This window comes from Oreochromis aureus, linkage group 20, assembly GCF_013358895.1.
Source record: "Oreochromis aureus strain Israel breed Guangdong linkage group 20, ZZ_aureus, whole genome shotgun sequence".
In the NCBI taxonomy this organism is placed as follows: Eukaryota; Metazoa; Chordata; class Actinopteri; order Cichliformes; family Cichlidae; genus Oreochromis; species Oreochromis aureus.
In genome coordinates, this window is record NC_052961.1 from 23,079,180 (window position 1) to 23,104,505 (window position 25,326).

General features: G+C 38.9%; 3 protein-coding genes across 6 annotated transcripts; 2 read left to right on the plus strand and 1 right to left on the minus strand.

The window, feature by feature from the left end:
* Window positions 1–52: 52 nt before the first annotated feature.
* Window positions 53–3,892, minus strand: fam217ba (family with sequence similarity 217 member Ba). The gene is made up of 4 exons (XM_031726413.2): window positions 3,384–3,892; window positions 3,181–3,280; window positions 2,970–3,034; window positions 53–2,879 (listed from the first exon to the last, which is right to left on the minus strand). The coding sequence occupies exons 1-4, from the start codon at window positions 3,488–3,490 to the stop codon at window positions 1,445–1,447; spliced, it is 1,707 nt and encodes a 568-aa protein (XP_031582273.1). The 5' UTR covers window positions 3,491–3,892; the 3' UTR covers window positions 53–1,444.
* A 106-nt stretch (window positions 3,893–3,998) lies between these two features.
* ppp1r3da (protein phosphatase 1, regulatory subunit 3Da) lies at window positions 3,999–6,375 on the plus strand. The gene is made up of 2 exons (XM_031726415.2): window positions 3,999–4,388; window positions 4,658–6,375. The coding sequence occupies exon 2, from the start codon at window positions 4,686–4,688 to the stop codon at window positions 5,577–5,579; it is 894 nt and encodes a 297-aa protein (XP_031582275.1). The 5' UTR covers window positions 3,999–4,388; window positions 4,658–4,685; the 3' UTR covers window positions 5,580–6,375.
* A 1,239-nt stretch (window positions 6,376–7,614) lies between these two features.
* sycp2 (synaptonemal complex protein 2) lies at window positions 7,615–25,091 on the plus strand. Of its 4 annotated transcripts, none has more exons than XM_031726361.2 (47): window positions 7,615–7,765; window positions 8,161–8,229; window positions 8,334–8,474; window positions 8,560–8,691; window positions 8,781–8,885; window positions 8,977–9,001; window positions 9,218–9,303; window positions 9,398–9,492; window positions 9,626–9,660; window positions 9,746–9,888; window positions 10,014–10,066; window positions 10,311–10,356; window positions 10,565–10,663; window positions 10,794–10,854; window positions 10,976–11,124; window positions 11,336–11,389; window positions 11,787–11,873; window positions 12,585–12,681; window positions 13,110–13,156; window positions 13,408–13,458; window positions 13,940–14,003; window positions 14,122–14,167; window positions 14,284–14,363; window positions 14,508–14,911; window positions 15,034–15,161; window positions 15,240–15,279; window positions 15,423–15,487; window positions 15,577–15,622; window positions 15,731–15,765; window positions 15,868–15,925; window positions 16,010–16,175; window positions 16,293–16,357; window positions 16,440–16,628; window positions 17,093–17,224; window positions 17,316–17,432; window positions 18,036–18,177; window positions 19,300–19,592; window positions 20,673–20,957; window positions 21,095–21,146; window positions 21,308–21,436; window positions 21,922–22,097; window positions 22,303–22,397; window positions 22,855–22,954; window positions 23,110–23,168; window positions 23,943–24,021; window positions 24,312–24,368; window positions 24,585–25,091. In XM_031726361.2, the coding sequence occupies exons 2-47, from the start codon at window positions 8,206–8,208 to the stop codon at window positions 24,639–24,641; spliced, it is 4,689 nt and encodes a 1,562-aa protein (XP_031582221.1). In that variant the 5' UTR covers window positions 7,615–7,765; window positions 8,161–8,205; the 3' UTR covers window positions 24,642–25,091. The 4 variants fall into 4 exon arrangements, with proteins under 4 accessions (XP_031582221.1, XP_031582222.1, XP_031582223.1 ...); XM_031726362.2 differs by having other exon boundaries at window positions 18,039–18,177; XM_031726363.2 differs by having other exon boundaries at window positions 16,013–16,175.
* The last annotated feature ends 235 nt before the right edge of the window (window positions 25,092–25,326 follow it).

Sequence of the window (25,326 nt, forward strand, 5' to 3'; positions counted from 1 at the left end):
CTGGTATAATTTTTTCAGGTGCTACAAAGAATGACCAACAGACCAGTACCGCTTGTGTGCAAAACATTTATTTCTATGCCTTACAAATACTCGCATTCAACATTGAGAAAATACTGTACATACCACAATCTTTCTGCGTGCATGTCAATGTAATGTACACATTTAGAACAACACTGCCACTCCAGGCCCCTTATCTATGGCTTTGATAGTTTACATAGATATTTAAGTTAAGAGGTGCAGTCAGAATAAGTAGCACATTTACATCGGTGTCGTGTTTTCATGAATCAAGTGCACATATAATCACAAGAAACAGATAAAATACTCATGTAAACACAGTGTCCTACAGACGTCAAGTATGGGATATGGAGGTGATATGTAGAACATTACAGCCTAGTAGCTATGATCCTCTGAACTTCCATTTAATCCTGGGAATGACACAAAGTTACATTCAGGTCTTTTTCTTTGCGTTTTTCTTTTTGTGCGTGACAGTGTAAACAGCAATGATGATGGAAAAAAAAAAAAAAAAGAAGAAGAAAAAGAAAGTACAAGTCAACCACAGCACTTCTGATAAATATAACTATGGCATATAAAATTTGGAAAAATATGCATTTACATTCGTAGCAAACATTACACCGTCTTCAATGATAGAAAGAGCTCAGCTCTATGCAAAATACAGTATATTATCATAACTACAATTCAAGCTGTTCAAACATGAAAAGCCCTTGTAACCGAAAATGTAAAACCATATCACAAATATATCTGGAACAGACCACATTACTGCAGTACCCCACCACTTACTGTGCCTCCTTCTTTTCACCTAAACTTGCTTTAACTTAAAATGTGTCTTAAAACATGGAGGCACCAAAGAAACAAGAAAAAGCAACATTGAGGAAAAAAAATAAGAACATTGAAAACAAATACATTCCAACATTCAAAAATTGCACTGAAACAGCTATGGTCGTATTTGATGGTTGAAACATAGTGACCTCTGTTTATCTTCACTGTGGATTACTTATGTTGAAAACTGGCCACAGAAACAGTAAATGCTTATTTTAACATTAGAGGATTACTGAGCAATGACTGTGCAGTGCAATAGTTTTATTTATTTATTCATTGTACACAAAAGCTTTACTTTTTTGAATAATAGCAGTGTTCAGGCTCATAGTGAGCCATATAACTATAACTGTACATTCTGAATTAAATGCAGCGTATATAGTTCTGCTCTATTTAAATGTCGAGTTATCTTTGCTGTTTTTTTTCTGTATTCTAGCTGCACGATTGCTGATGGTTTTGACCTTTAAAGGCTGTACACCACTTACTGATTTAGCTGTACAACAGTTAGAACATGTTAGTATTACACAGTTTACACAGAAAGCAAGCATAGGTTCAAGCTCCTGTACCGAGTAACCTCTAAGGAAAGCACTATATTGCAGCTCTACAGGGGTTACTTTGCGACAAAGTGCACATTTTTTGTTTTGCCGCACTGCTTACTACTGACTGGGGCTTTGGGGAGAGAGGACAGGTCTTTAGCGGCTCTTTTCATGGCTGTTTTAGAGGCCTGACCTACTGCCTCTGTCTTCTGCCAGTCCCTCTCCTCTTTCTTGGATGTCATGGTCTCTCTCTTACTTGCAGCAAAAGCACGTTTTTCTGCACCAGTTGCTTTCATGCCACCAGCCTCCTTTTTAACATCTGTCTCAGAGTTAGCTCTGACACGGCTTTTCCTCGCTTGACCTCTGCTGTTTGGGTTAGTGCCAGATTCCTGTGGTAGTTTACGGGCATTGCCTGCAGCCTGCATTTGCCTGTGGTGACTCTTTCCAGCTGAGGGGCTAACTGGGGTGTGAGCCCCTCCCACACTTCCACCTTGCCCTCCTGGGCTCCTACCTTCTGTGGAGGGAGCTCGGGTCTCACTGCTGCTCCTTTTTGTTGGTGCACCGGGTCTGGCTCTGCGCTCAAGCAGTGGGCTGAGTCGTGAGTGGCGCTGGTAGGCGTAAGCAGAGCAGCTTCCGTTGCACAATGGGTAGCGAATGTGACAGTGAGGACAGACTGGAAAGCGGGAGACCTGGTGCTGGGTTGAGGCAGGTGATGGGGGGTTGTTGACAGGTGCAAATGGGAATGCTCGCTGGGTGTGTCGCAGCCCTTTTGGGGAGTTGAGTCGGGATGGTGGAGCTGTGTGAGGCCTGGGTTGATGAGCTGTTGTGGCAGAGGAGAAGCCCTGTGGCCTTGGGCGGCTCCCGGGCGGACGGCTGCTCTCTGCTTGGACCGTTTGAATCTGGAGCCACTCCAGCTGGAGGAGCTTCTCCAGGTACTTCTCCAAGGGCCCTACTGGCTTGGGCCGGGGGGCACCACGACCCTCTGTATGCAGAAACACTGCCAGCTGTCTCAGACTCCAACTGTTAAAGGGAGGAGGAAGAAAGTCTGGGTAACTGTAGCTGGGTTTCTCGTTCTCATCTTCATCACCCACTGCCCCATGGGGTCCCGGAAAATCTGGGGGAAAGTCGCTAGAGTTGATGATCTCTGCCCGGAGGTTGAGATGGGGAGGGGTGCAGGGAGTGCATGGGGAGGGCAGAACTGGAAGCCTTTCAGAGTCCGACAGATCACTGGCACTGTCTGTGTCATCATCCTTGTGATTGTAGTGCTGCTGGAGTGCCTCAGGAGTGGGAGCCGGGGAGTGCATCAGGGGCTGAGGCGGCACTTGCCGTACTCCTGATATGGGAGAGAGAGGCAGGGAGAGGGCTCGCCGATTTTTCCCCATCCCCCCACGGTTTTGCTGGAGCTCGCTGCTGCATTGGGACACACGTTGATTTTCTCGCTTTTCCTCCTTCCTGTGTGCATAAGATTGCTTGCGGAGCTGAGGTCTCAAATCCCCTTCTTCTTCGGGGCTGTAAGGAGACAGACGAGGAAAAGCTGTTGGGGATTTAGGGATTTACAAAGCAATCGCAAAGCATGCAAACCCCCAACTCCACTCTTACCTGGACACTTTGCTTGTATTGCGTGTAGTGCAAGACTTCACTCTGGCACCTTTTGATTGTGCACCCTGTAAAACAATCTCTCATTACTTCTGCTTTATGTACACAGTTAGGAACTCATGAGGCAACACTATCTTGTTATCAACTAATAAAAATAATAATTATGTTGTATACATTTACATCCCTTTACTTTATCAGGGTATCATTTACATACCCTGTGCACTGTTGTCACCGTGTCCTTATCTTGACCTGATCCTGGGAGACCATTTTTCATTTGGCCCACAGATTTCTTCGTCTTGTTACCCTTCTTTGAACTGCAAAAACATAACACGGGTTTGTTAGGATCGCTTTCGCGTCAGGGATACAAATAAAAAGAAAAAAAAACGTGCAATACCCGTCAGCGTAAACGAGGCCTACCTGGTTACTGTCCCGCTGTTTTCGGTATTTTTCACCCGAATCTTCTCTTTGGAAACGACGCGTTTCAGTGTCGTGGATGCTGTGCGCTCCTGCATGATGGGCCCCATGTTGCAGCACAGTCGGGGATGATTGTTGCTTTCGAGTCCGACGCAGTTAAATCACACGGTAGCTAAAGAACCCAACCGACATCTCGGATCACATATTCCAGTCTGATAATGAGGCTAAAAACACCCATTTTCTCAAAAATGCTGCAGTGCATCGTGCGTAGATGTCAAGCGTCCCCTGTATCCGCAGGTTGAAACGCGTCCTCCTGATTGCCGTCGTATGGCCCCGCTGCTCGATCGCAAATCAGCTGTTATTTGAATCGCTTGCTGACAGCTGGCGCGTCTCCTTCCCCGATGTCGTCTTCATCGCCATTACAAATGCGAGACGGTGACACGGCGCAAACGCTTTGTTTGGCTCGCCGTCCCAGTCACATAGGTTTGTTTACCTGCTGCTGACTGGCTCGCCTGTTCGTGTCGAAGCAAGCGTCAGCGGTGCATCATGGGACTTGCAGTTAAAAGCGCGCTGGCTTCATTTTAAAGCGTTTGCGGAAGCTCCTTTTTTGCAGAGTCTTGCTTGCAGTCGATAAGCAAATGGAGTGCACAAGATGGGATCCGATGAGGACCGTGTCCCAGAGAAGGAGTTAAAAAGCGTGAACTCGCACCCGCTTCATTTGAAGTACTCAATCACCCATGCGACGTCATTCTGGTCCGTGTGTAGTTTCCTGTTAACTGCGAGGACGTCAGCTGATCTGTATAAACCTCACGCTGAATGCATGTATGGGATGTTGGAGAGCAATGAAGGGAGTTAGCAGTTACAAATCAGGCTACGCAGTTGCAACCAATAATAACAGGCACTACACGGTGCACGGAAACACGCAGCACTGATAATACTATTCTACATGGAGGATCGAGATTGGGCTGCTTCCTGCAGCTTAGACGTGACTCTTCACATCTTTACATGGTGAGGTGATGTCAACGTCTGATTGCAGCAAGTGATGTTAAAGGCAGTTTCAGGAATACTGCAGTCATTTAGAGAGACAGAAAAAGACCGTATGCATGCATGCGGGCACGTACTTCCCGAGTACACGCCCACTCTTTACTGTTTAAACGTCAAAGTTGCTCTGTTGAAAGTTGCTTCACTGTTTGTTGCATTTACTAAGCTAATGCTGAAGCTTATGCTTTTAACGCGAGTAAAATTTGCAGCTAACTAAATACTTCCCAACTTTACAGGTGAACTGAACCCCTGTTCTCACCAGACATGGATAAAGGGTGGTTTATTGGACTTGAAAGGATTCCTCCAGCACAGTCTGAACAGAGGAGGTCGTGTGTTACTATTAACCTGACTGAAATGCTCCGGGCTGACAAGCCTAATGCGCAGAAGAAGCCAGTTCCAATCCGCCCCCCGAGCCCCAGAGTTTCGTTCCCAAAACAACAGTTTCACCGCAGTCTCTCCTGTGAACCTACACCTAAACCCATCATCCGTCAGCGGTCGCACTCGCTGCCTTCTGCCACTGACAAGAAGAAGCAGTGCAGAAGTGTTGGCGTACGGTTTGTTGACTCTTTGGGACTGGACCTGGAAGACGTCAAGATATTTAAATCGGGAGAGGATCCACTTGTGCCCCATCATGTTACCTTTAGACTGTTGATGAGTGCAGAGATGGCAGATGGAAGACATATGGAGATTTCTTTGCCATACCTGAAGCCAGCATTTGCCCAGCAACCTGGAGACCATCCAGGATTCCTGCATCGTCTCCATGAGCAGAAAGTTTGCCTTGAGAGAGTCCTGTGTTTTGAGCTGGGGGTCATCGGAATCACCCAAGTCCTCAATTTGGACTTTGAGAAAGATGTGACGGCTCGTTATTCATTTACAGGGTGGAAGAGCTGCGCAGAAGCTAAGGCCTCTTGGGTGTCCAGCATCACTAAGAACTGTGAGGGCAGAATGGGCCAAATCAGCTGCGATACATTTCGTTTTCATCTGCCTGTACCTCCATTCCTGCAACCCGAAGCAGTGTTAGAGTTTGCCATTCAGTACCAAGTCTGTGGTGCTGTGTACTGGGACAACAACGATGGAAAGAATTACAAGTTAATTTGCAAGAACTACAAGCTCTCTGTGCCCAAAGAATGCGAGGATAGCATGGTGCACTTCACTTAGTATGCACACAAAAGGGAGAAGAGTTTGAGTATTAGAACACTTAATGATTACATGTAGCAATATCTATACAAAAAACACTCGGTAAACACATCATCTGCCAAGGCCATTTGGGGTAATTTTTGCAATTTTTAACCAATCTGCATAAAAATTAAATTTTTGAGCATGCTACAGCTTGCCATAAAATCCTTTGGGATTTGGCTTTTTTGGGGGGATTTTTTGTGTATTGTTAATGGCAATAAGATAAAGAAATGCACTGATGGAGGCATAACCACACGCAGGAAACTGTTCATGCTCTTAGTAGTGCTGGCATAGTAGTAGTTTGAATAAAATACACACACACACACACACACAAGTGCACTTACACCTGGTGCCAGCTTTACTGCCACTTGTATTTTTGTTTGTAAAAATTGCACTGAATTGTTATATTTTCCTAATAAAAGTTGCACTTCAGTGTGGGAACATCCCGTACAAAATTGTTTGGTGAAACTGAAATTAATGGACTTCACAGTCCAGGCTTTCTACCAGCTGGATGTTGGTCTTCTGGACCGGTTTGCTGAGTTTTCAGGATCTGTATTTGGAAGTCAAATGTTGTCAAAACATGCCATAGATACAGTGTAAATGTTTCTCATGTGCTAAGCCATATTTAGCTTATGAAATGCAGGAGTCCCGCATCTCAAATGGGCTTTAAGATGCCTTTCTAAAAAAGCTGTTATGTATATTCTTAATTACAGAATACTCTAACAAACATGTTTTGTAAATATTTCAGCCATAGGAGAATAAATGACTTCACACTTGAGGGAAATGTAATGTTTTATCTTTGCAAAAGTGGCAGATTCTAAGTAGCAGTAGGCCTACCACACTGTGAAAATACCCACTACCAGCTAAAATCCTGTATTCTAAATCTTACTTAGGTGTGAATATGCAAGTATTATCAGCAGAAACATGCTTCCTGATTGTGTTTTACTTCTATATGTGGTAATGTTGAATTGCTGTTGCCCTGATACCTGTGTGTATTGCATTTCACTGCTGTAATGTTGAAAGTGGGGCTAAGTTTAACTGCTGCTGGGTAGTTTATTGCACAACAATGGATTCTATAGGAACTTGTTAGTAGTGTTGTTGTCCTGTCAGAAAAACAACCATGTTTTTAGCTTTGTAAGTTTTTTTTGTTTTTGTTTTCTTTTTTAGGTGTTTAAATACACTATGAGGACAAAAGTACCGGGTCGCAGGTCTTACTCTTTGAATTCATGTGTATAAAACCAAGCATCTATAGTCATATGTTCAGGCTTAGCAAACGTTTGTAAAAGAATTGGTAGTTTTGAAGAGCTCAATTTGAATTTGAGCGTTGTATTGTAATAGGATGCCACATTTTTAAACAGTCATGTCCTGAAATTTTTCCCACCTAGATATTCCACCATTAACCGTAAGAGGTATTTTTGAAAAGTGGAAGTATTTAGAAACCACAGCCACCCACGAAGTGGCAAACCATATAAAGTTACACACCGGGGTTGCTGAGACCTGAGGCACATGGTCCCTAAAAGTTGCCAACGCTCTGCTGAATCAGTAGGTTTCAGAACTCCAAAACTCCTCTCGCACTAACATAACACCAGGCACTTCTTGATATGGGTTTCCATGGCAAAGCATCTCCTGTAGGTGTAGTTTATTAGGAAGATATCAAGTTAAAAATCACACGGGGGCATAGTATATGTGGTTTTAACTGGACAGAAAGGTATGATCCTGAAAAGTAACTGATAAATAAAGCAGTCAGACAACTGTAGTAGAATAGAAAAGTTTTAAAAATGTGAACAAAATAAAGTACAAATAATTACTGTTTACCCTTACATATTACTTATTATACCGTAAAGCAGAAAAAAATCTAAACAAGGTTCTTTTGTCCCTAGTGAATAAGCAGATCTATTTCAAATCAGTCAGACTAATGTTTTCTAGCCACTGAATCAACTATAAGAGCTGCTGAGAAACAGTGCCTGGATACAGGATTTTTTAAAAATTTATTTAATGTTGTCTTACTGTATTATGAACGGAGGCGACAGTTCCGGCTGGACGTAAACCCGCTCGCGCGTGCGCAAAAAAATGCAAAGACTTCGCGCGCGTTGTAGGGGATCAACTGAAAAAAATAAAATAAAAAGCAACCTGTCATGTCCTCTTTTTGTGCCAAATTTGACAACACAGTAAGTAGAGCCATTTAAATAATACACGCCGATATTATCTCATTAACGTATGTAGTTATCCCGGGCCAGCTGATGGTTATGGTCTGAAATTATTGTTAGCTAGCTTCTATTAGCATCAAAGTTAAGTTAGCTAACTTCAATAAAGCCTGATGAGGTCATAAAGGTTAGCAACATATCTCATGACTCAGCTCAGATTTCATGTACCGCAATAGATTTTATATAAAGCATCTCACGTAGGCTCATGTAAAGATAACCGATAACTTAGTGTTTAGCTTTTTGATGGCAAACTAGTTAAACTTCTGAAAATTACATGTCAATACATAATTTATATGAAGTGAGGCCTTTTCAGATAGGCCTATGGTTGGTAGGTTTATGTCTGCTATTTTTGATTACAGTCATTTTAAAGAGGCCAAGTGGCAGGAAAACATTTTCTCACAAGGATGGCACCTGCTCCGAACACACAGGTGTGAATGCATACACTTTCTCCCTTTGTAAATATTACTATCATTTAATAAATCAATATTCAGGCCTAATGGTGAAAAGTAAATTTTATACTTCAACCTTTTAGTTGGAGCACATAATCAGTGAGGCGGTAAAGTCCGGAGATGTCCGAGCACTGGATGTGTTCTTGCAGAGAGAGATTTATGAAGAGACTCCCATCAAATGCTCTCAACAGTTTCTCAGCAAATTGGATAAACTTATCTGCAGGGTGAGATAAAACTCAAAACACCCAGTTACACAATATGATGCTGCGTTATCAGTGGAATTAATGAAACCATATTTATGTTCCTTAGGGTTTGGTTCAAAAAGACCCCAAATTGGCCAGTCTGGGATTTGCCAGTCTTTACAAGTGTGGAAAACACCTAATACTACCTGGTGGTGGCCAAGGACTTTCGGGGTTAATAACACAGGGTCTAATAAAAAAGATGAGTATACACGTAATAATACATAAAGGTACATACTATGTGGGTTCTGTAAACATACGTAGTCTGATTGAACCCTTTTTTTTGTGCAGATGGTGGATTGGTTTGAAAAATGTAGACAACTGTGGATTCAGTGTGGGCTGCAGTGGGATGAGAACTTAATCAACCTCTCTGAAGACTTTTTAAATGCTTTAATGGTGAGCTAACCTCTAATAAGAAACACACTTTGTAAAGTCAAACGTTTCAGTATTCTTCATTTGATTTGTTTTTACTTTCTCTATGTTAAAGGTGGTTCATCAGGCATGCAAAGAGGGTATGGATGTACATATCTCTATGTACTGTAGATAATGACATCTTTTTTATACTGTTTAAAAAAGTATATAGGGACATATTTAAGTGTAAGATGGATAAGAGTTTCTAACTTAAAAGACGTTTCTAATAAGTTTACAACAATTTAATGATGACTCTGTATACAAGAAGAAAGCACTGACTTTTGTCGGCTACACAATGTTTTATTTTATTTTTGCAGGGACATACAAAATCACTGAGTCCTTTCTGCATCCTATTGGCCAGTTGGCTGTTGACCCCAGAATCTACGTCCTGATCCAGAAAGAGGTTTACAGTAGTTTTTCTAATTTTTAGTAACACTGAACCTGAAAGACCAATGTGTTTGGTACAGTTGATTAACTGCCTAATAATGTTTTAACAGGTAATTCGGAAATTCAACTTAATTCTGGACAAAATCCCAGTGGAACTTAAAAAAGACACGAAGATCCTAATGTCACAAGAGGCCTCTGATATCATGTATGTCACTGTAGTTTTCTTAAATGATTATTAACATTAAATGTAATACAATCGGAGACATGAATGATCACAATCAAGAATGTATTACCACATTTGCTAATTATTAAGAAGTAGATTGCTCATTTGATTACAGGATCAAACTGGCTGATCATATAATGGATGTTGGTGGTAAGCTTTCTTTATACATTTCTCTTTACCCAGAATTACTATTAAAAACAAAATATGTAAAACACTGTTTCTATTTCCCCCTCAGACTATGACTTTCAGTCATCCTTGATGGAGGCATTGTGCAGAATGGCCACAACTGACCAGAGGAAGGAACTTGCATATAAATGGTTCAGAATGAGCCATGTGGCCAGTGCATTTGCCAAAATACGTGATTCTGAATTTGAGACGGTAACATTAGTCTGTTTTGATTTATTTTATATTTGCTTTTGATTTTTGATGAAATGTTGCTGTTGCTGATGTTGTTTATGCTAAAAAGACTGCATAAAATTGAATGCAAGTCTATGTGATTTCAGGCTTGTCGTACGTTTCTAAACATGGTGAATGGGATGCAGGGAGACAAGAGAAGGTACATACATAACAGAGCTCAGTGCTATACAACACATGTGGTTTCATTAGTAACTTTCATTCTAAACCTGAGTTAATATGAATTTTCATATGTTTGTCTATTTCTCTAGCAATATTGCATTTTACAATTTATTCCACCTGTCAAGTTCTTTTAATTAAAATCTCTAAATACATTCTGTATTTGGCCATCTTGACTGGAAAGATTTACTGAAAGTTATGATGACAGAATTCTGTGTGAACTGTAGGGTGTATTCCTACCCTTGTTTGGAAGCTTATCTGGACAGCAGTGAGGTCAGTATCAACAGGGTTTCTGTTCTGAAATGTGAGAAACAAAATTGAATTTGAAACAACTCAGTTATTAATTGTCTGAACACACATAGGATATCTCTCACCACACAGTCCTAGTCTATTTAATCTAATAACAGCTTATGTCCAAATTCATGCTGTATTGTTAATACTATTAGTTGCTGTTGTAATAAGGTTGTGGATATGTTGTCAGCTGCTGATGCCCTCGGATGAGAAACTTGAGGAATTCTGGATTGACTTCAACCTCGGCAGCCATAGCATCTCTTTTTACTTCTCCATGGCTGATGAAGAGGTACAGATACCTCAAATCAATAATATACACATATATATAATATACACAGTAATATACACATTGAAAAACTCAACTTTTGCTTAGCATAGTCAACATCTGCTTAACAAACTTTGGTTTACCCTCAATGTAGGATAGCCACTGGGAAACTATATGTATCAATGAGCATGAAGTCCAGAGCTACACTGTAAAAGGTAATGTATACACGAAGGCCAATGCATTTGTGCCTCCTCACCTTCACTGAATTTTTATTTGCATGCAACTTTGCCATTTCATATAAGTATTTGCTCTAATAAAAAATTTCTTAATGTCCAGAGGTGGACAAGAGAAAGGTCTTGCAGATTAAGCTGTCAGAGGTGGTCATTGTTGGTGCAGCTGAAGGATCCAGTCTTACGATCCATTTCAGCTCCTCGCTGGACATCCTGCAGGCTTTGCAAAATGTCTATGGACACAGCAAAAATAAAGTAGAGTCTATCTGTCTTTACTGAATTCTCTTGCTACACCACAATAGATACATGACAAGTAAATTCTAAGGTATACATTAATGTTAAAAAGACTTTCACACCAAGTGGAAAAGTCCATATTTTGCACTGATAGAATGGGGCTCCAAACAGAAGCTAAACTGTGGTCATGATGAATTTAAGTATTTGGATTAAGACTTTCTTCTTCCATCAGGGCTCATCTGTAGTGAAAGCTACAGCTAAATCTTTAATGGAGAACAACACTCAGGTAAACATTGGTTTGTCAACATAATGCTCTCATTATACTTATGTAATAATTCTCATCTCAGATGCAGTGTTTATTAAACTGTCAATATTTGAGCTGGAGTTGGGTTTAAATGGTAAATTGACTGGTTCCTATAGCGCTTTTCTACTCTGATTCTCAAAGCGCTTTATGCTTAAGTGCTTTCTGTCCGCGTTCAACTTTGGGTTAGTATCTTCAAGGACATTTGGTAGTGTAATATATTGAAATGTATAATATATTGATTCCTGGCTTATTTTGATGGAAATTATAATGGGTGTGAGCCTTTGTGTTTGGGGTTTTTTATTCATGTGATTTTATTGTATCAGATTCTTTTGTTAATGTCTAAAAAGATTTTTCACCCTGTATGTTCATCTTTGTTTAGGTCGTTCCAGAGAGCCAGGTGTCTCTTGGTGAAAGTGAAAAAAGTACGGTCAACTACGTTTTACCTGCTACAGCTGCACCAGCACAGGTACAGATTTAAATTTTAAATTACAGACAGTTTAAATTAGACAGGAAAATGGAGTGGGAGTGGGGGCATACTATGATTGAAATCAACATAAAGTTAAGTCAGTGAAGGCAGTGTTTTAGCTTACTTTACAGAAGTGTCCATATTTCTCCTGGTATTTCTGGGTATGAACAAAATTCTGCTTTATGAATTAAACCCCACTGAAAACGTTGGTTAAAATACTAGCTGCTTCTAGAGATATGCAAAATATGAAGGAAAGCAGAAAAGGATCAGTTCAGAGAAAATGAATGTGTCAAAACACAAGCTGGAAGTTAACGAAGATTGATACAACAAACAATTCCTCAGCTGAAGTCAGTATTTGAAATATCAGATGAAGTCTATTAAGATAAATATTTATCCATTTATTAATATAAATCCTAACAGCTACACTCTAACATGTTTTTTAAGGCTGGCATCAGTTATATAATGAAAGCGTAGGACAAGTCTTGGTTGGGATACTTCAATAGAAAGGCACTCCTGTAACTTAACAGCAGGGGGTGCACATAAGCCACCAAATAAATATTGTGCAGTATTTTCCTCACCATGGATTAAACACTAAATTCCTCTTAAACACAGAAGTTATTCTGTAAAGAATTTTGTGTTATTATTGATGTGAAATAAAATCTACAAAACAGACCATCATAAAGATTGATAGACATCTGATTTTCCCTCCAGGTGGTCACCCCAGCCAAGATGAAGATTTCTGAGGCCACCGCCTTCTTTAGCAGCGGCGGAGCTGGAAGTGTGCATCGTTCCTTCTCTCTTGCATCAAGTAGGTGACAGTAGAAAGTGTGAAGAACTGCAGCCACACCAATTCCAGTAATTGTACTAACTTGCAGGAAACAGGCTTCACTTTATTGGTGAGAGAAATAAATGGGCTCTGTCACAAGAATAAACATAATCACAAAAACAACAAAATATACAAGTTGTGAAAGAAGACAAAAAGAACACCCCATACAAATAATTTTTGCTTTTCTTGTAGACTGTATTATAATTCTTAAGAGTATGAATAGGGAAAACATGTAAAGATACTAGAGCTAAATCAAATTCCTCCTGTCCTTTGGGGTTGGTTTAGTTCGTATGTGAATACTAAGTAGTTATTATGTGTCCAGTTGTTTCATTTGTCTTCAGTTGTATCATTCTGAACTGCTGAATTAATCCTGGAGGATGGATGAGTATGACATTTTTTGTCCTTTTTAGACACTCCAGCCAATGGCATTGGGACAGAAAAGTCATCTCTTGAAGTGGTTAGTTCACATATCACCACTGTTAAGAACTGCAGTCATAGCAGCTACTCTTTAATGCACTCAGTATTAAGTTTTAGTTATACTCTGAATATATTGCCTTATATTGTAAATCCTTGCATACTGCACAAATAGTGTTAAGTAAATGTTAATGTTTTTGTAATGTGTACTGTTTAGCCAAGTTAGGAGTAGTTATACACCAAGTCCAGGAAATTCAGTTATTTAGTTACTATCGGTGTGATGCATCTCTACAGAGCACAGCCTCTAAACAGGCCATCAAGAATAAAGGTGACAAATACAAAAAGGTACAGTCTATCTATAAATTATGCTTTTTTACTACTATTGCTACTTTTGCATGATCTTTTGAACCTTTTTGATTAAAGGAGACCATAGTACAATCCAGCTGTGTAAACAGAGGTTTTGCTTTTCACGTTTCTTAATAATTTGATGTTTAACTACTTAGACTTATTTAGATCACCTCTGGTCACCTCCAAACCGTTGAATCTTCATAAATCTGGATTTTTCTTTAAGATATAATGGTAACTTTCCGTCAGGATACTGGTTTCTTCTTTTTTTTTGTTCGGTTAATGCTCATAGCCTGATGTAAAGACATAATTTCCACACAGTCAGAATAAAGTGATGCAAAAATCTTTGCTATTGAGTTCTTATCAATGCAGTCAGTGCAGCAATTATAAGGAACAGAGGATTTAGTATGAGGCACAAAGTAGCTAACTGTGTTCTGCTAAATATAAAATGTCATACAGTTTCATTTGCTGTCATTTGCAGAGCATAGCACTGAGAGATGCTGTGAACATGGTTCTGGCTGAACAAGGAGGAGAAAAATCCCAGGGTATGATAGAAATATATTTTCTTTGGTTTTTGCTTAACTCAGAAATAAAGCTGTATTATCTTTATTACAGCTTTATTTGTTTAAAGACTAAACCCATTACTGGTCTTTTCACTTGCAGAGGAGAATTTTGTGCCTGACACCCAACCCCAAACTGGGAGTAACATGCAAGTATCATGAAGAACCTCCAGTCTGTTTGCATAGCTGCATAGCCAGTGTTCTGATTGATATCTGTATGTAATGGGTCTATCTGAGTATATTTATGTTTTTGTTTAAATTACAGGGCTTCTAATTGGCACAAATTTTCAGTTTCTGAAATGCTGATGATGCCAACACCGAAAACGAGTTCCCTGCCAAGATCTGGTAAACTAAGACGGCAGCAAATATCTTCAGTATCGCTAAACAGCTAGTAAAATATACAAAACCAAGCTAGTTAAATGTTAATGCCATTAACAATTATGAGGGTTTTGATTACAGTTATTTTCCTCTGTTTATAACCTTGTTCAGGTATGGGGTGTCCTCGGGAGCGCTCCTTATCATCGAAGTGGTCAGTTTCAGCCTCGAGCTCAGTCTGCCAAAAGCAACTGCATATCCAGCTCAGCGAGCGACTGCAGCATGTCCTTAAGGAGAGGAACCAAGACTCTCCACCTCCTGAAGCATCTGATATCAGAACGGACTCCAATGAAACGAATGCAGAAGACCAGTATGTTTCCTCATTATGTACTTCCAAGCCGCAACATGCCCAGAGCAATGGCGGTGCAAAAGGGAAGAACAAGGGCCAGACGTCACTGGAGACTGGTGCTGTTCCAATGAAACCATCAGTGAAGACCTCCACGACTAAAACTCTAAAGGAGAAAAAAACACCCAAATCTGAGACTGAAAATAAGAGGGCTCAATTAGACAAAGAAAAGGTATGACTTCTGTAAAGTTTATGGAGCTTAATGTCAAGTTCAAAATTCTTGTTAAGGATTAAGTTTTTTTTTTGTTTCTTTGGTTTTTGGTGATTCTTATTCCTTGAAATTACTGCTCTCAGAGAGACTCAGAGGCTGCAGGCAGCATGGTGAAGCTCATCTCTAGCCGCTATAAGGATAATGGCCAATCTAAAGAAAAACACACTTCTGAAAAGCTCACTCAGAACTGGTTTCCTTCTCTTGTCAACAGGTATGAACATTTAGGGCTGTAATTTTTCCACTTTAAATTTCCACTTCAATAATGTCATTAATGGAGTTGTTTTTGTAGTAGACCAATCTTCAATATGAGCTGGTTGTCAACTGGAAAAGTAAGTATTCAAAATATTATAATTATGTCTAGGATTAATTTGAGTAATTTTTAAAGTATAGTTTTAAAAAAAAGTTGAAAGCACTTTTCTCTGCTTATTTTACTAAAGATAATTTTTTTATTGATTCATTTGATGTATTTTAGAGAGAAACATCCAAAAACCCAATTAGATCCTACAGCAGAACCAAAGCAAACTCTGTGAGGCGGAGGTAATTTAAGTCAATTAAAAAAATTCAAAGATATTTGAAGATAGATTTGTCTTTCGGTGAATGTAATACTTTTTTCCCCTGTTGTATAGAGATGACATTTTTGCATTCAGGACCAATACACCTCTCAGTTCTGAGGTAAGCGTTACTAATGCGAGTCAGTTTTATGTATTGACATGTATCAGCATGAGAACTTAGAAATTCAGGATTAAAGTTAACAGTCTTGTTTCACTTATTTCATTTTAGAAGGAGAAAATAAACACCTGTGGCATACAGAACAAGTAGGGCCCATTGAGAATGTTCTGTGAATTTTATTTGTCTTAAATATTAATATTTTGTTACCAATCTTTTGTTAAATCTATACTTCCCATATTGTTTGACAGTGGCATCCACTCCCCAGTACTCCCCAGCACAACCAAGAAAGAGGAGCCTATGGCGAAAGTAGGCATTCATTGTATGTTTGTGGAAACATTTTCTTCATGCTTGTGTACTCATGTCTGTCCTCTGCTGTTTTCTGTGTTACAGAAGAAGGGGCATGTAAAAAAGCACCTGTTTAGTGACACAGACACAGAAAATGCCACAACAGACGTCAGCTGGCTTAGAGAGTCAGCCACAAAGTCCAAGACCAAGGTTACCAAATACTCCAGGCAGGCGCCCATCAAACCTAGACCTGTCCCACACCATGCTTCGTGTAGGCCATTAAAGTTACATTCACACTCAAAGTCTGAAAATTGTTGCACCACTACTGTATGCCAATAAAATTATTTGAAAACATCAGTAACTGCATACATGTTTTGTTTCATTACAGTTGAATCTCCAGATTTAGTCCCAACCTTCCCAAGAGCTGGATTGGGTAATAGCAAATCAACTCAGGTAAGGAATGATTAATGTTTTTGTAAATTGTGCTACAAGCTGCCCTATTTTAAGTAACCACAGTGTGTCACTGTTGTATCAGAAAAACGGCCACATGAAAAGGGACCGTGGTCAGCGAAAGGAGAGAGTAAAGCCAGCAGCAGCATCTAGCAGACAACATGCAGCTACTAAGAGGCCCAAGAGAGTTGCAGCTGCCTCTACCAAAAGCTACAAAGAGCCAGATACTGATGACAGTCAGCCAGAAGAACCTCAGGATCCTCCTGCTACCAAGGCAGGAGACAGACTTCTTTTTCTTAAGCATTGTTACAGTTTTTTTGTTTTTTTAAAACAGTTAACAGTTACCACTTTGCTTTTTTAAGTAATCCTATTGGCAACGCTGTTCAGAGTAAACAAAAGATGATGCAGACATGTTTATTCAAACATTTTGCAAATATATATGATGTAAAAAGGCAAACTTCATCCTGCCTCCATACATTGTATTGAATGTCAAAACGCCATGTTTTCATGTCCATGAAAACATGGCGGTTGCCCGTCCCTTCGATACTCTAAAGACGTACAATTTTAAGCTCTGATGTAAAAAATATATAGCTCAGTCACAGTGTTAATAAACTACTCACTAAACCATATTGAGTTTTAAAAATACACATTTCATCTGGTGAAAAGACAAAAAAAACCTTTGAGCCCAGTGCAACAATAATAATTTATATTTTGCACCTTTCTTTTCTTTAAAAATAGTACTCATTCTCTGATCGTCTAAAGAAAACTGAGGAAGTTCATAAAGCTCAAAAGAAGAAGAAAAAGAGTGACAGCACCCAGCAAATGGAAAACAATATAAACCCATGCGCAAAGAAGCCAGTCACTTCCAAGGTCATATGTGTTTGATGTCATCTTTACTAAGTGGTTATGTAAGAAATGGTTGGAGCAATATCATATTTATTTTTCTTCTGAATTTCAACAGAAATATTTTATAGACCAGCAGAGGAAGCATGAGAAAACCTCTGAGCAAGCAGCTGATACCTACAGGAGAAAACGCAACAACAACCAGTCAGATTTTAAAAAACCTTCTGTACTCAAGGTAGGACATCAGTTCTGCACAGAAATTTTCTTTTTGCTTGTTGTCTTCAACTTACAGCTTTACATCTTTGCAGATACTGAGTGTTTATACAGTTATATGCCATAGATGGGTAATTCAGACTTACACCATGTTTGATTTTTATAGAATTTACACAGCACATGTATAAGCAATCGTGAACAAGAGGTAAGTTTAAATGAGAAACTATGAAATTCATAGGCTAACAGCTTCTCAGTTACAAGGTAGAACTTCCCTAAACCTTGCCCTGCTTTACCCCTGACTCAACAGGGGAAAGCAATTTCCAAAATAATCGTATTGTATTCATAAAGACTTTAAACTATCGACTGAGACCAGAAACTTACTAGAAAAAACCCCAGATTTTTCTTATTAGACCTGGCAGCTATTTTTATCATTTGTAAACAGTGTTTGATCTGAATATATTTTGGTGGATTATTATTTAACGTCAAAAGGAGAAATTTTTTTTGGGGGGGGGGCTGTATTTAGCTGAGACTAAGCTGTGGTCTTAATTCTTCACCTGCAGGTTGTGTTTCTGAATGGATTTCACAGTATAACATATTGTCATAAATAACATACTTTGTTCTCCAGCAGAGGCCTGAAAATGTTCCTCAAGAAACTTCAAAATTGAACAAGACAAATGCCCAAGAACAGATGAGTTCATTGAAGGATTCCTGGGTTACTTGCCAGACCTCTTTCTGTCCATCCCCTCCTCTCATGGAAAAGATGAGATGTAAGATAAAGTAAAAAACGACTCTCTAGCATCAGAGTTAGATAAGAGCCATTTGATCCCTCTGACAGCTGCTAATGTCTATTTAATGTTTAATGTTTGATCAAATGGTTTGTTAATTCCATCACAGTGGTCACATGTATCGTGACCCCAATTCCCCGCCGACAAACTTAGACACTGTGAAATGTCAATAAAATCAGAGTGCAGTGATTTGTAAATCGTATTAACCCATATTTTGTTAACAATAGGACACAGAAAATAACATATCAAATGTTTAAACTGAGATATTTTACTATTTCATGAAACATAATAGCTCATTTTGGATTTGATGGAAGCAATAAAAGGCTGGTAAACTAAGTGGTACTAAAATGAAACCATTGGAGAAAGATTTTGCAATTAATTAGGTTGATTGGCACATTTGAGGGTAAAAAGCAAATTTGTCAGAAGTGAAGATGACAGAGGTTAATCTGAAATTCATTTCAAAATGAACTTGAATTTTTTCTTAAAATGATACATTTTCTCACTTCTTTCTATTCTGAATGAAATATGGGTTTATGAACTTTACAAATCATTGGATTGTGTTTTTATTTTACACTGAATTACAATTTTTTCAGAATTCAGGTTTCACTTAATAGCCGTTTTAACATTTGGCTGAAAAAAAAAGTTTTCCTTTAGTGACACACATATTGTTTCTGCAGAAGAAAAGTGGATGGTAATCTTTGATTTTCATTATTGTGTAGGAACATTGACTGTTTAACTATCTCAAAAGGTGAGATTGTCAGAAACGCTAACTTAACTTATTACTCTGAGTCATAATGATGAGTCTTCATTATCTTTGTTAACATTTATATTTGTAAAAAAAATACTCTTCACTCAAAACGCTGGTTCTTTATCAGCTGTAAGATATTTGTATAAACCCCTGTGAAACAATTTGGTGCCGGCAATGTGCGTTTCCATGGGAGTGAAACCTTTTCACTCTAAACACTTTATGTAAAGCATTGCATAAAGAACCCTTTTGCTCTCCAAGCTCTATGTAGAGGAACTTGTGTATATTGACCTTCTACTCTTTGTCCAACTTCTGAAGCCAGCTGTTTGAACATCTGTGCTTATTTTGGATCCCCGCAGCTGCTGATAGGTCAGTCCCAACCTTGGATTTGACCTGCTCCCCTCTTCTCACCCCGCGGGGATCCCCACTGCCTGCCTCCCCTAAGCCTTCTTGCCAAGACACCCCCTCGCCAGTCCTGCTGCTACCCAAACCTAAAGTCAGAAATAAAGAAATGTGCAAGTCTTCTTTCTACACTGCAGAAAAGAACCATGGCTCATCCAAGACTCATTCTAAGCAGTCTGTCCCTTCTCTCACTTCACTTGGAGGACAAACCCCTGCACCCAGTCCCCCTACTGAACTTAGTGCAGCAAAGGTACATCACCTTTCTGACATATTATGGCACTGTGATAAGGTATCTGTCAAGGGTTAAAACAAAAAAAAAAAAAATGTTTTACGGCACTGTGCAAAATACATAAGTATGGGTTTTTTCTAATTTGTTGAGTTGAAAGCATATTTTTTTTATTTCTGAGCATTGCTTTTGCAAATACTGGAGTATTCCAGTGTGGGTGGTGTTCTGTTATTAAAGAAAATAAATAACAAAGTAAGAAGATGAAAAGGGTAGTTGCACCTAACTCAGCAAAAAGGCCAGCAGGGAAAGAGTAAGGAGCCCTTATTGATTTTTTTTTTTGTCTTTGCTGCTTTTTGTATAAAGTTAGTCCAGTATACTGCACATCTGTAGCAATCTGCCGTGGGCTGTTTGAGTTGTCAGATCCATCTAGACTCACCATAAAGATGTTTATACACTCATCTTGGCATCTTTGTCAGGTCTTTGAGCTATTCATGCACTTCTACTCTGCATAGATGTTATTGGTGTCAGACAACAGTCTTGTGAGAATCAGTAGCATAATTTGAATGGTAGTGTGAATGATTATTTTACTGAAGTAAAAACTTAGGCCACTGACCTAAGCATGACAAGTTGAAATTCCCAGACTGTCTGAGAAAAATGTGGATAGGGATGATTGAAAATATAACTCCCTGCCCTTAACAACCTTATTTTGAAGCTTGTCCTTTATAAGCAACTGGAAAGTTTGGATTTCAAACTGCTAAATTCTACTCCAGACAGTTATTTTGTCTAACATGAGATGGCTACGGCTAAACTAAGCCATTCTTATGAGTAAGCCATGTGAGGAATTCCTAATAAATAGATCATTTAATTATGGGGAAATGCACATGATGATTGAAATGACCTACTTAATACCATACAGAGCAGATAATGGCTCTGCTGCACTTAATCTGTACTTCTTCATGCATTGTGTGAAATGTCTTTTTCATTTATTGTCACTTATCTATGGCAGACATGATCATTAGATAACCACAAAACGAGTTACCATATTTTTTCTTGACATTATTTCTCATCACTTTCTGCCACCTTCAATCTTCTGTTTGTTTCCAGATAAGTACAATTGAACAGAATCTTTCTTCAGCACCTCATTCTCCTTTGTCCACTCGACCCCTGCTGACATCCACACTCCTTGAGCTGGACAAACCACCCTTGCCTTCTCCTGCTCAGTCACCATTTCCAAATGACACAATTAGCCATGGCCACCGCTGTAGTTTGAGTAAAGTGTCTTCAGTATCCCCGATTTCACTAAGCTCATCATCTATTAACTCATCAGTACTCACCGGCAAAGTTAAGGATGGTCCCACTGTTGCCCTGGCTCTATCTGTTAGAGCAGAGGTATTGGCTCTTTACTGATTTTTGGTTTCTTTTTTTCATGAATGTATCTTTACAGCTAGAAAAACTTTAGGAACACTAAATCACTCTAATGTGTGTCTAAGTTGTTGTAAACTAACTAATTACTGTCATCCTGATAGATGACGCCACTGTCAGACCAAGACTCAAAACTCGCACAGTCTCATGTTTCAGGTAAAATAAACGTTTAACTTGTTTTTTGGGGGGGTTTTGCCATGGATTTCCTGGTTGCTACAGTTTAATTCCACTGTTAGGTCCACTCTGCACCAAATTAAAGTTGCGCTTCATTATAAAATGCCATCCTATCTAATTGTCGCGTCTGATTTTTGAAACAGGGCCCAGCCGCAAGCGCCACATTTCCTCGTCCAGTCATTCAGAGGACGAGGAGACAGAAGAGAGGATGAGAAGCAAGATTAGAGGGAATCACTCTCCTCATTTGAAGCCACGGAAATTATTCAAGTCGTGTAAGACATACATGAATTACGTAACACCTATTCAGAGTCTCTTACATAGATAAGCACAGGAAAACCTTAACTACACATGCATTAATCAGACAAGCTAATATGATTAATTAAAATGACGTTTGCCGTCATTTTAGTGTTTCAACTTTGGCACAGGAAGTTTCTTCATCTGTATTTTTTCTTAGATCAGGATTTTACTACATCCAGATCTATTCTAAAGTTTTTTATATGACTATGTTTAATTATATGTAATGTACAACAGATACACAGGAAGTCAAAATATTCCTTGCAGCACAGCCAAAACATCTTTTTTTTTTAATAACTATATCATTTAGGAATAATCATGTATAATCATGTTGTGAGGATATTTAAGATATCAGTGGCATCTTTAAAAGATCTGGTAAAAAACTATGAAACATTCTTGAATCAGAATTTGACTCTCATGTTGTCCTTTCTAATATGTTTCTCTGCCTGTCTGTTACCTACAGTTGAGGTGCCTGCTGTGGATGAGTTGAGCCAGGTGAAGTCTTCCTCTGGTCATTGGGAGGGTGAAGTAACAGATGGAGACGTGGACATTGATGAAGGTTTAGATTTGCCAGAAATTGCTGTAAACCCAAGAAACATGTGTCAGCAGTTGAGCTCGGAGCTCAAGAAGAAGTTCCAGGTTGGAAATGTGTCCAGACATACAACATAGTTAGAGAATAGTGCTGCACACTACATTGCGTTTGTGCTGTGTTCATAATTTAAAGGAACACTTAATGTTGTGAGAAATCTAGTATGTGGTAAACATGTATTTGAGACAGCAGTGTGCACTGCTGTTGAATGATTACTTACACAACTGCTACATAACCATATATGTTTGTGTTCAGAAACGTTACAGCATGATGGAGCTTTACAACAAGCAGTCTTTGAAGACCATCCAGCAACACGTCTCTTCTATTAATATGCAAATTACCAAATGCAGGTCAGTTAGTTTGTCAGTGTGTAAATGAACTATAAGTCTGATCTTTTCAGTTAATATGCAACATTTGTTATCGCCAATGTTTAATTAATTTGATGGCCAATAGCACACTAACAGAGAAGTCCTGAGAGGCAAGTGAGAATCTATGGTGGTCATTTTCTTATTTTAATCTAAATTATTTTCTCTTGTGTGTTCAGAACTGGAGAATATGAGAAAAAAAAAGATTTGCCAGAATAATCTGTTAAAAAAAAAAAGTGTATCTGGGCTTCTTCACACAGGGGTCCTTAGCAAATGTGAAATCTAGTTAGAAGTCAGTTTACTGTGTTAATAAATCCTGTTTATGTTTTATTGGCTACAACCCTACAGTGTTCTTTCATGAGTGTGATAGGGCACTGTAACCTTTGTTTGTGTTTCCTTTTAGATTTCTACTTTACTGGTTAATTGTCTGTCCTCCCTACAGGACTCAGAGGCTTAAACAGATTCAGAAGGTCCTCTTGGATGAGATACACAAATTGGAGCAGGATGACACTGTACTGAAAAACATGGACAAAGACCTCACTGTAGGTTATTCTGACTCTGTCTGCCACATAGAGAAAATGCAGAAAGCAATATTAAAAACAAAATATCCAGCCATGCAATGTTCTGCTAAATAATACCTGCCGCCAGGATGATGTGTTGTAGATTTGACCAGTGCCAATGGTTTTTCCTTTTACAGATGTACTGGAAAAAACAGATGACGGCTTTCCATTCTTACCAGAAGCAGGAAATCACGAGGTGAAATTAAGGCGTGTGTGTGTGTGTGTGTGTGTGTGTGTGTGTGTGTTTGAGTACTAAAAGAGTCTTATAATTCTGTTTTCCACACTCTGATCAATGGTATCCTTTCAGGTTTAAAGAAGAATACACAGTATTATATAATTTTTCTATTGGAAGAAAGATTAAAACCTTTGATTGGAAAAAAACATTTTTCATTAAGCTTGAAATCATCAACTAAATACACGTTCTATACATCCTATTCTTCTTCATATCATTTAGCTGGGGTTATCGTAAGCATTCCCTCCATAGTTACACTGCTAGCAGCTGAAAATAAAAACGAAGCACTCCCATCTATCAACTTTCCCCATATGGTAATTAACACACATAATCTATACAGTCGTTTCAGATGTGTCTGACTTCGTCACTCAGTGAGTATATTAGAAACCAATATCAGTCTTATTCCTTTGATAAACATATGTTTTATTAATTGCCATTTATGCCCTCTGTTCCTGATTCCCCGTTTTAAAAAAATTCCATATAAGATAAGATGGCCTTTATTAGTCCCACAGGTGGGAAATTTGCACTTTATTATGCTGCTAACTCCTCAAATCTGAGAAGGGATTGTATTAAATGGGTCACTACTCTGCAGTCCATACTTGTGTCACTAATTTGTCGTCTGTTCTTTGTTATCTTGGTAGTTCCATCCTGAGTGACACGATTGCCACGAAAATATTTAAAAATATGTAAAAGAAATCAGATATACAGCTCCATGGTTGTCTGTCTCCTTATTTCCAGAAATGAGTGCCTGAAGAGAGCGCTTCAGAGTAACACGTGCAACAGCTTGGAGTATGAGGAGAGAATATTCACATCTGAGGTGTGATCCTCATGCATAGACTTCACAGTATATCTAATATTTGCTTCATTGTGTTGCTTGAGTGCAGTCTGTAGAAGTAACTCAAAATTCAGCTTTGAATAATCAGTGTTTATATGTTTTAATTTAGAAGAGGTCATCTGCCTGTCAAGCTTTCTATCAAATATGACTTTTGCTGAGTGGCCTTTGTGACATTTTGTTTATCTCTTTTATTCTCCACCTGTGTGTCCTGACTGTGTCATATTCTTTATTACCACCCCCAAAAACCCCGCTGCTGTTCGTGCTGTTTTCAGATGTGCACGATCAGAAAAGACATGAAGTCAGTTCAGGACAAATTCCTCAGTGAGATGGTGAGTATGAACAGGTGACACTTCAGGAAACACAGAAGAGCTGGGCTTCCATTGTGTGTCTTTAATGTTGTGTCCTTCACTCTGTCAAAAGAACAATGGTTCCGTGAAAGCTTGTGCATAAGCACGTAGCATTGAAAGAAAAGTATGACTCAGATGATGTTGTGTAAGATCTCAAATTAAGTGTCTTTCTCGAATGTTTCTTTGTGTCCTTCATAGCTGGAAGGAGAGCTCCAGAGTGTCAAGAAAGGACTGCATGCTTTGTTCTTCCCCTGATGAGGGAGCCGGGTTTGAGTTCAACACTGTCCCGGAACACAATAAAGCAGGTTGTGTGTTTCGTGCTGTCCTGGGCAGTTCTGCTGTGCTCAGTCAAAGTATTTTCATGCAGTGTTTGTTTTTCTGGATTCTGCTTTGATTCCATGTAGATGTGTTTGGTTTATTCTAATGGTGAATTGTTCCAGTGTTTGGGATTTTATTGGAAATGTTGTGTTCTGTTGTTATTTTATGGCTTTTATAAATTGAATAAGTTTTGGTGTTATTGTAAGCTCTCCCATGCTATTCATTGACTTGACTCTATTTTTAACCCTAATTCTTGATTTATTCATTGAAGCTTGTTAAGTACTAGAAATGGCCAACTAAACCTTCAAGATCTTAATTGTATTGATTACTTTTTAATAACTCCTCTATCATATTGTTAAATGAAAATAAAGTTGTTTTAAAAATAAATGAGGCAGCACAGTTTTTTAAAAAAAAGGCCTTGTATTTTGAAGACAAGTAAGTGCTTACAAAGGTATTTCTCTTTTCAGTGAAGATGTCAACGGTCCCATTCTGATTGACATACTGTATGTACAGTTGATATCAAATTCAACCCCCAACACCACCTCCCCCACGCTGCACAGTCTTTACACAGTCTTGACACATTATTCATCAGTTAAGAAAAGGTGAAGCTGGTCACATGCAC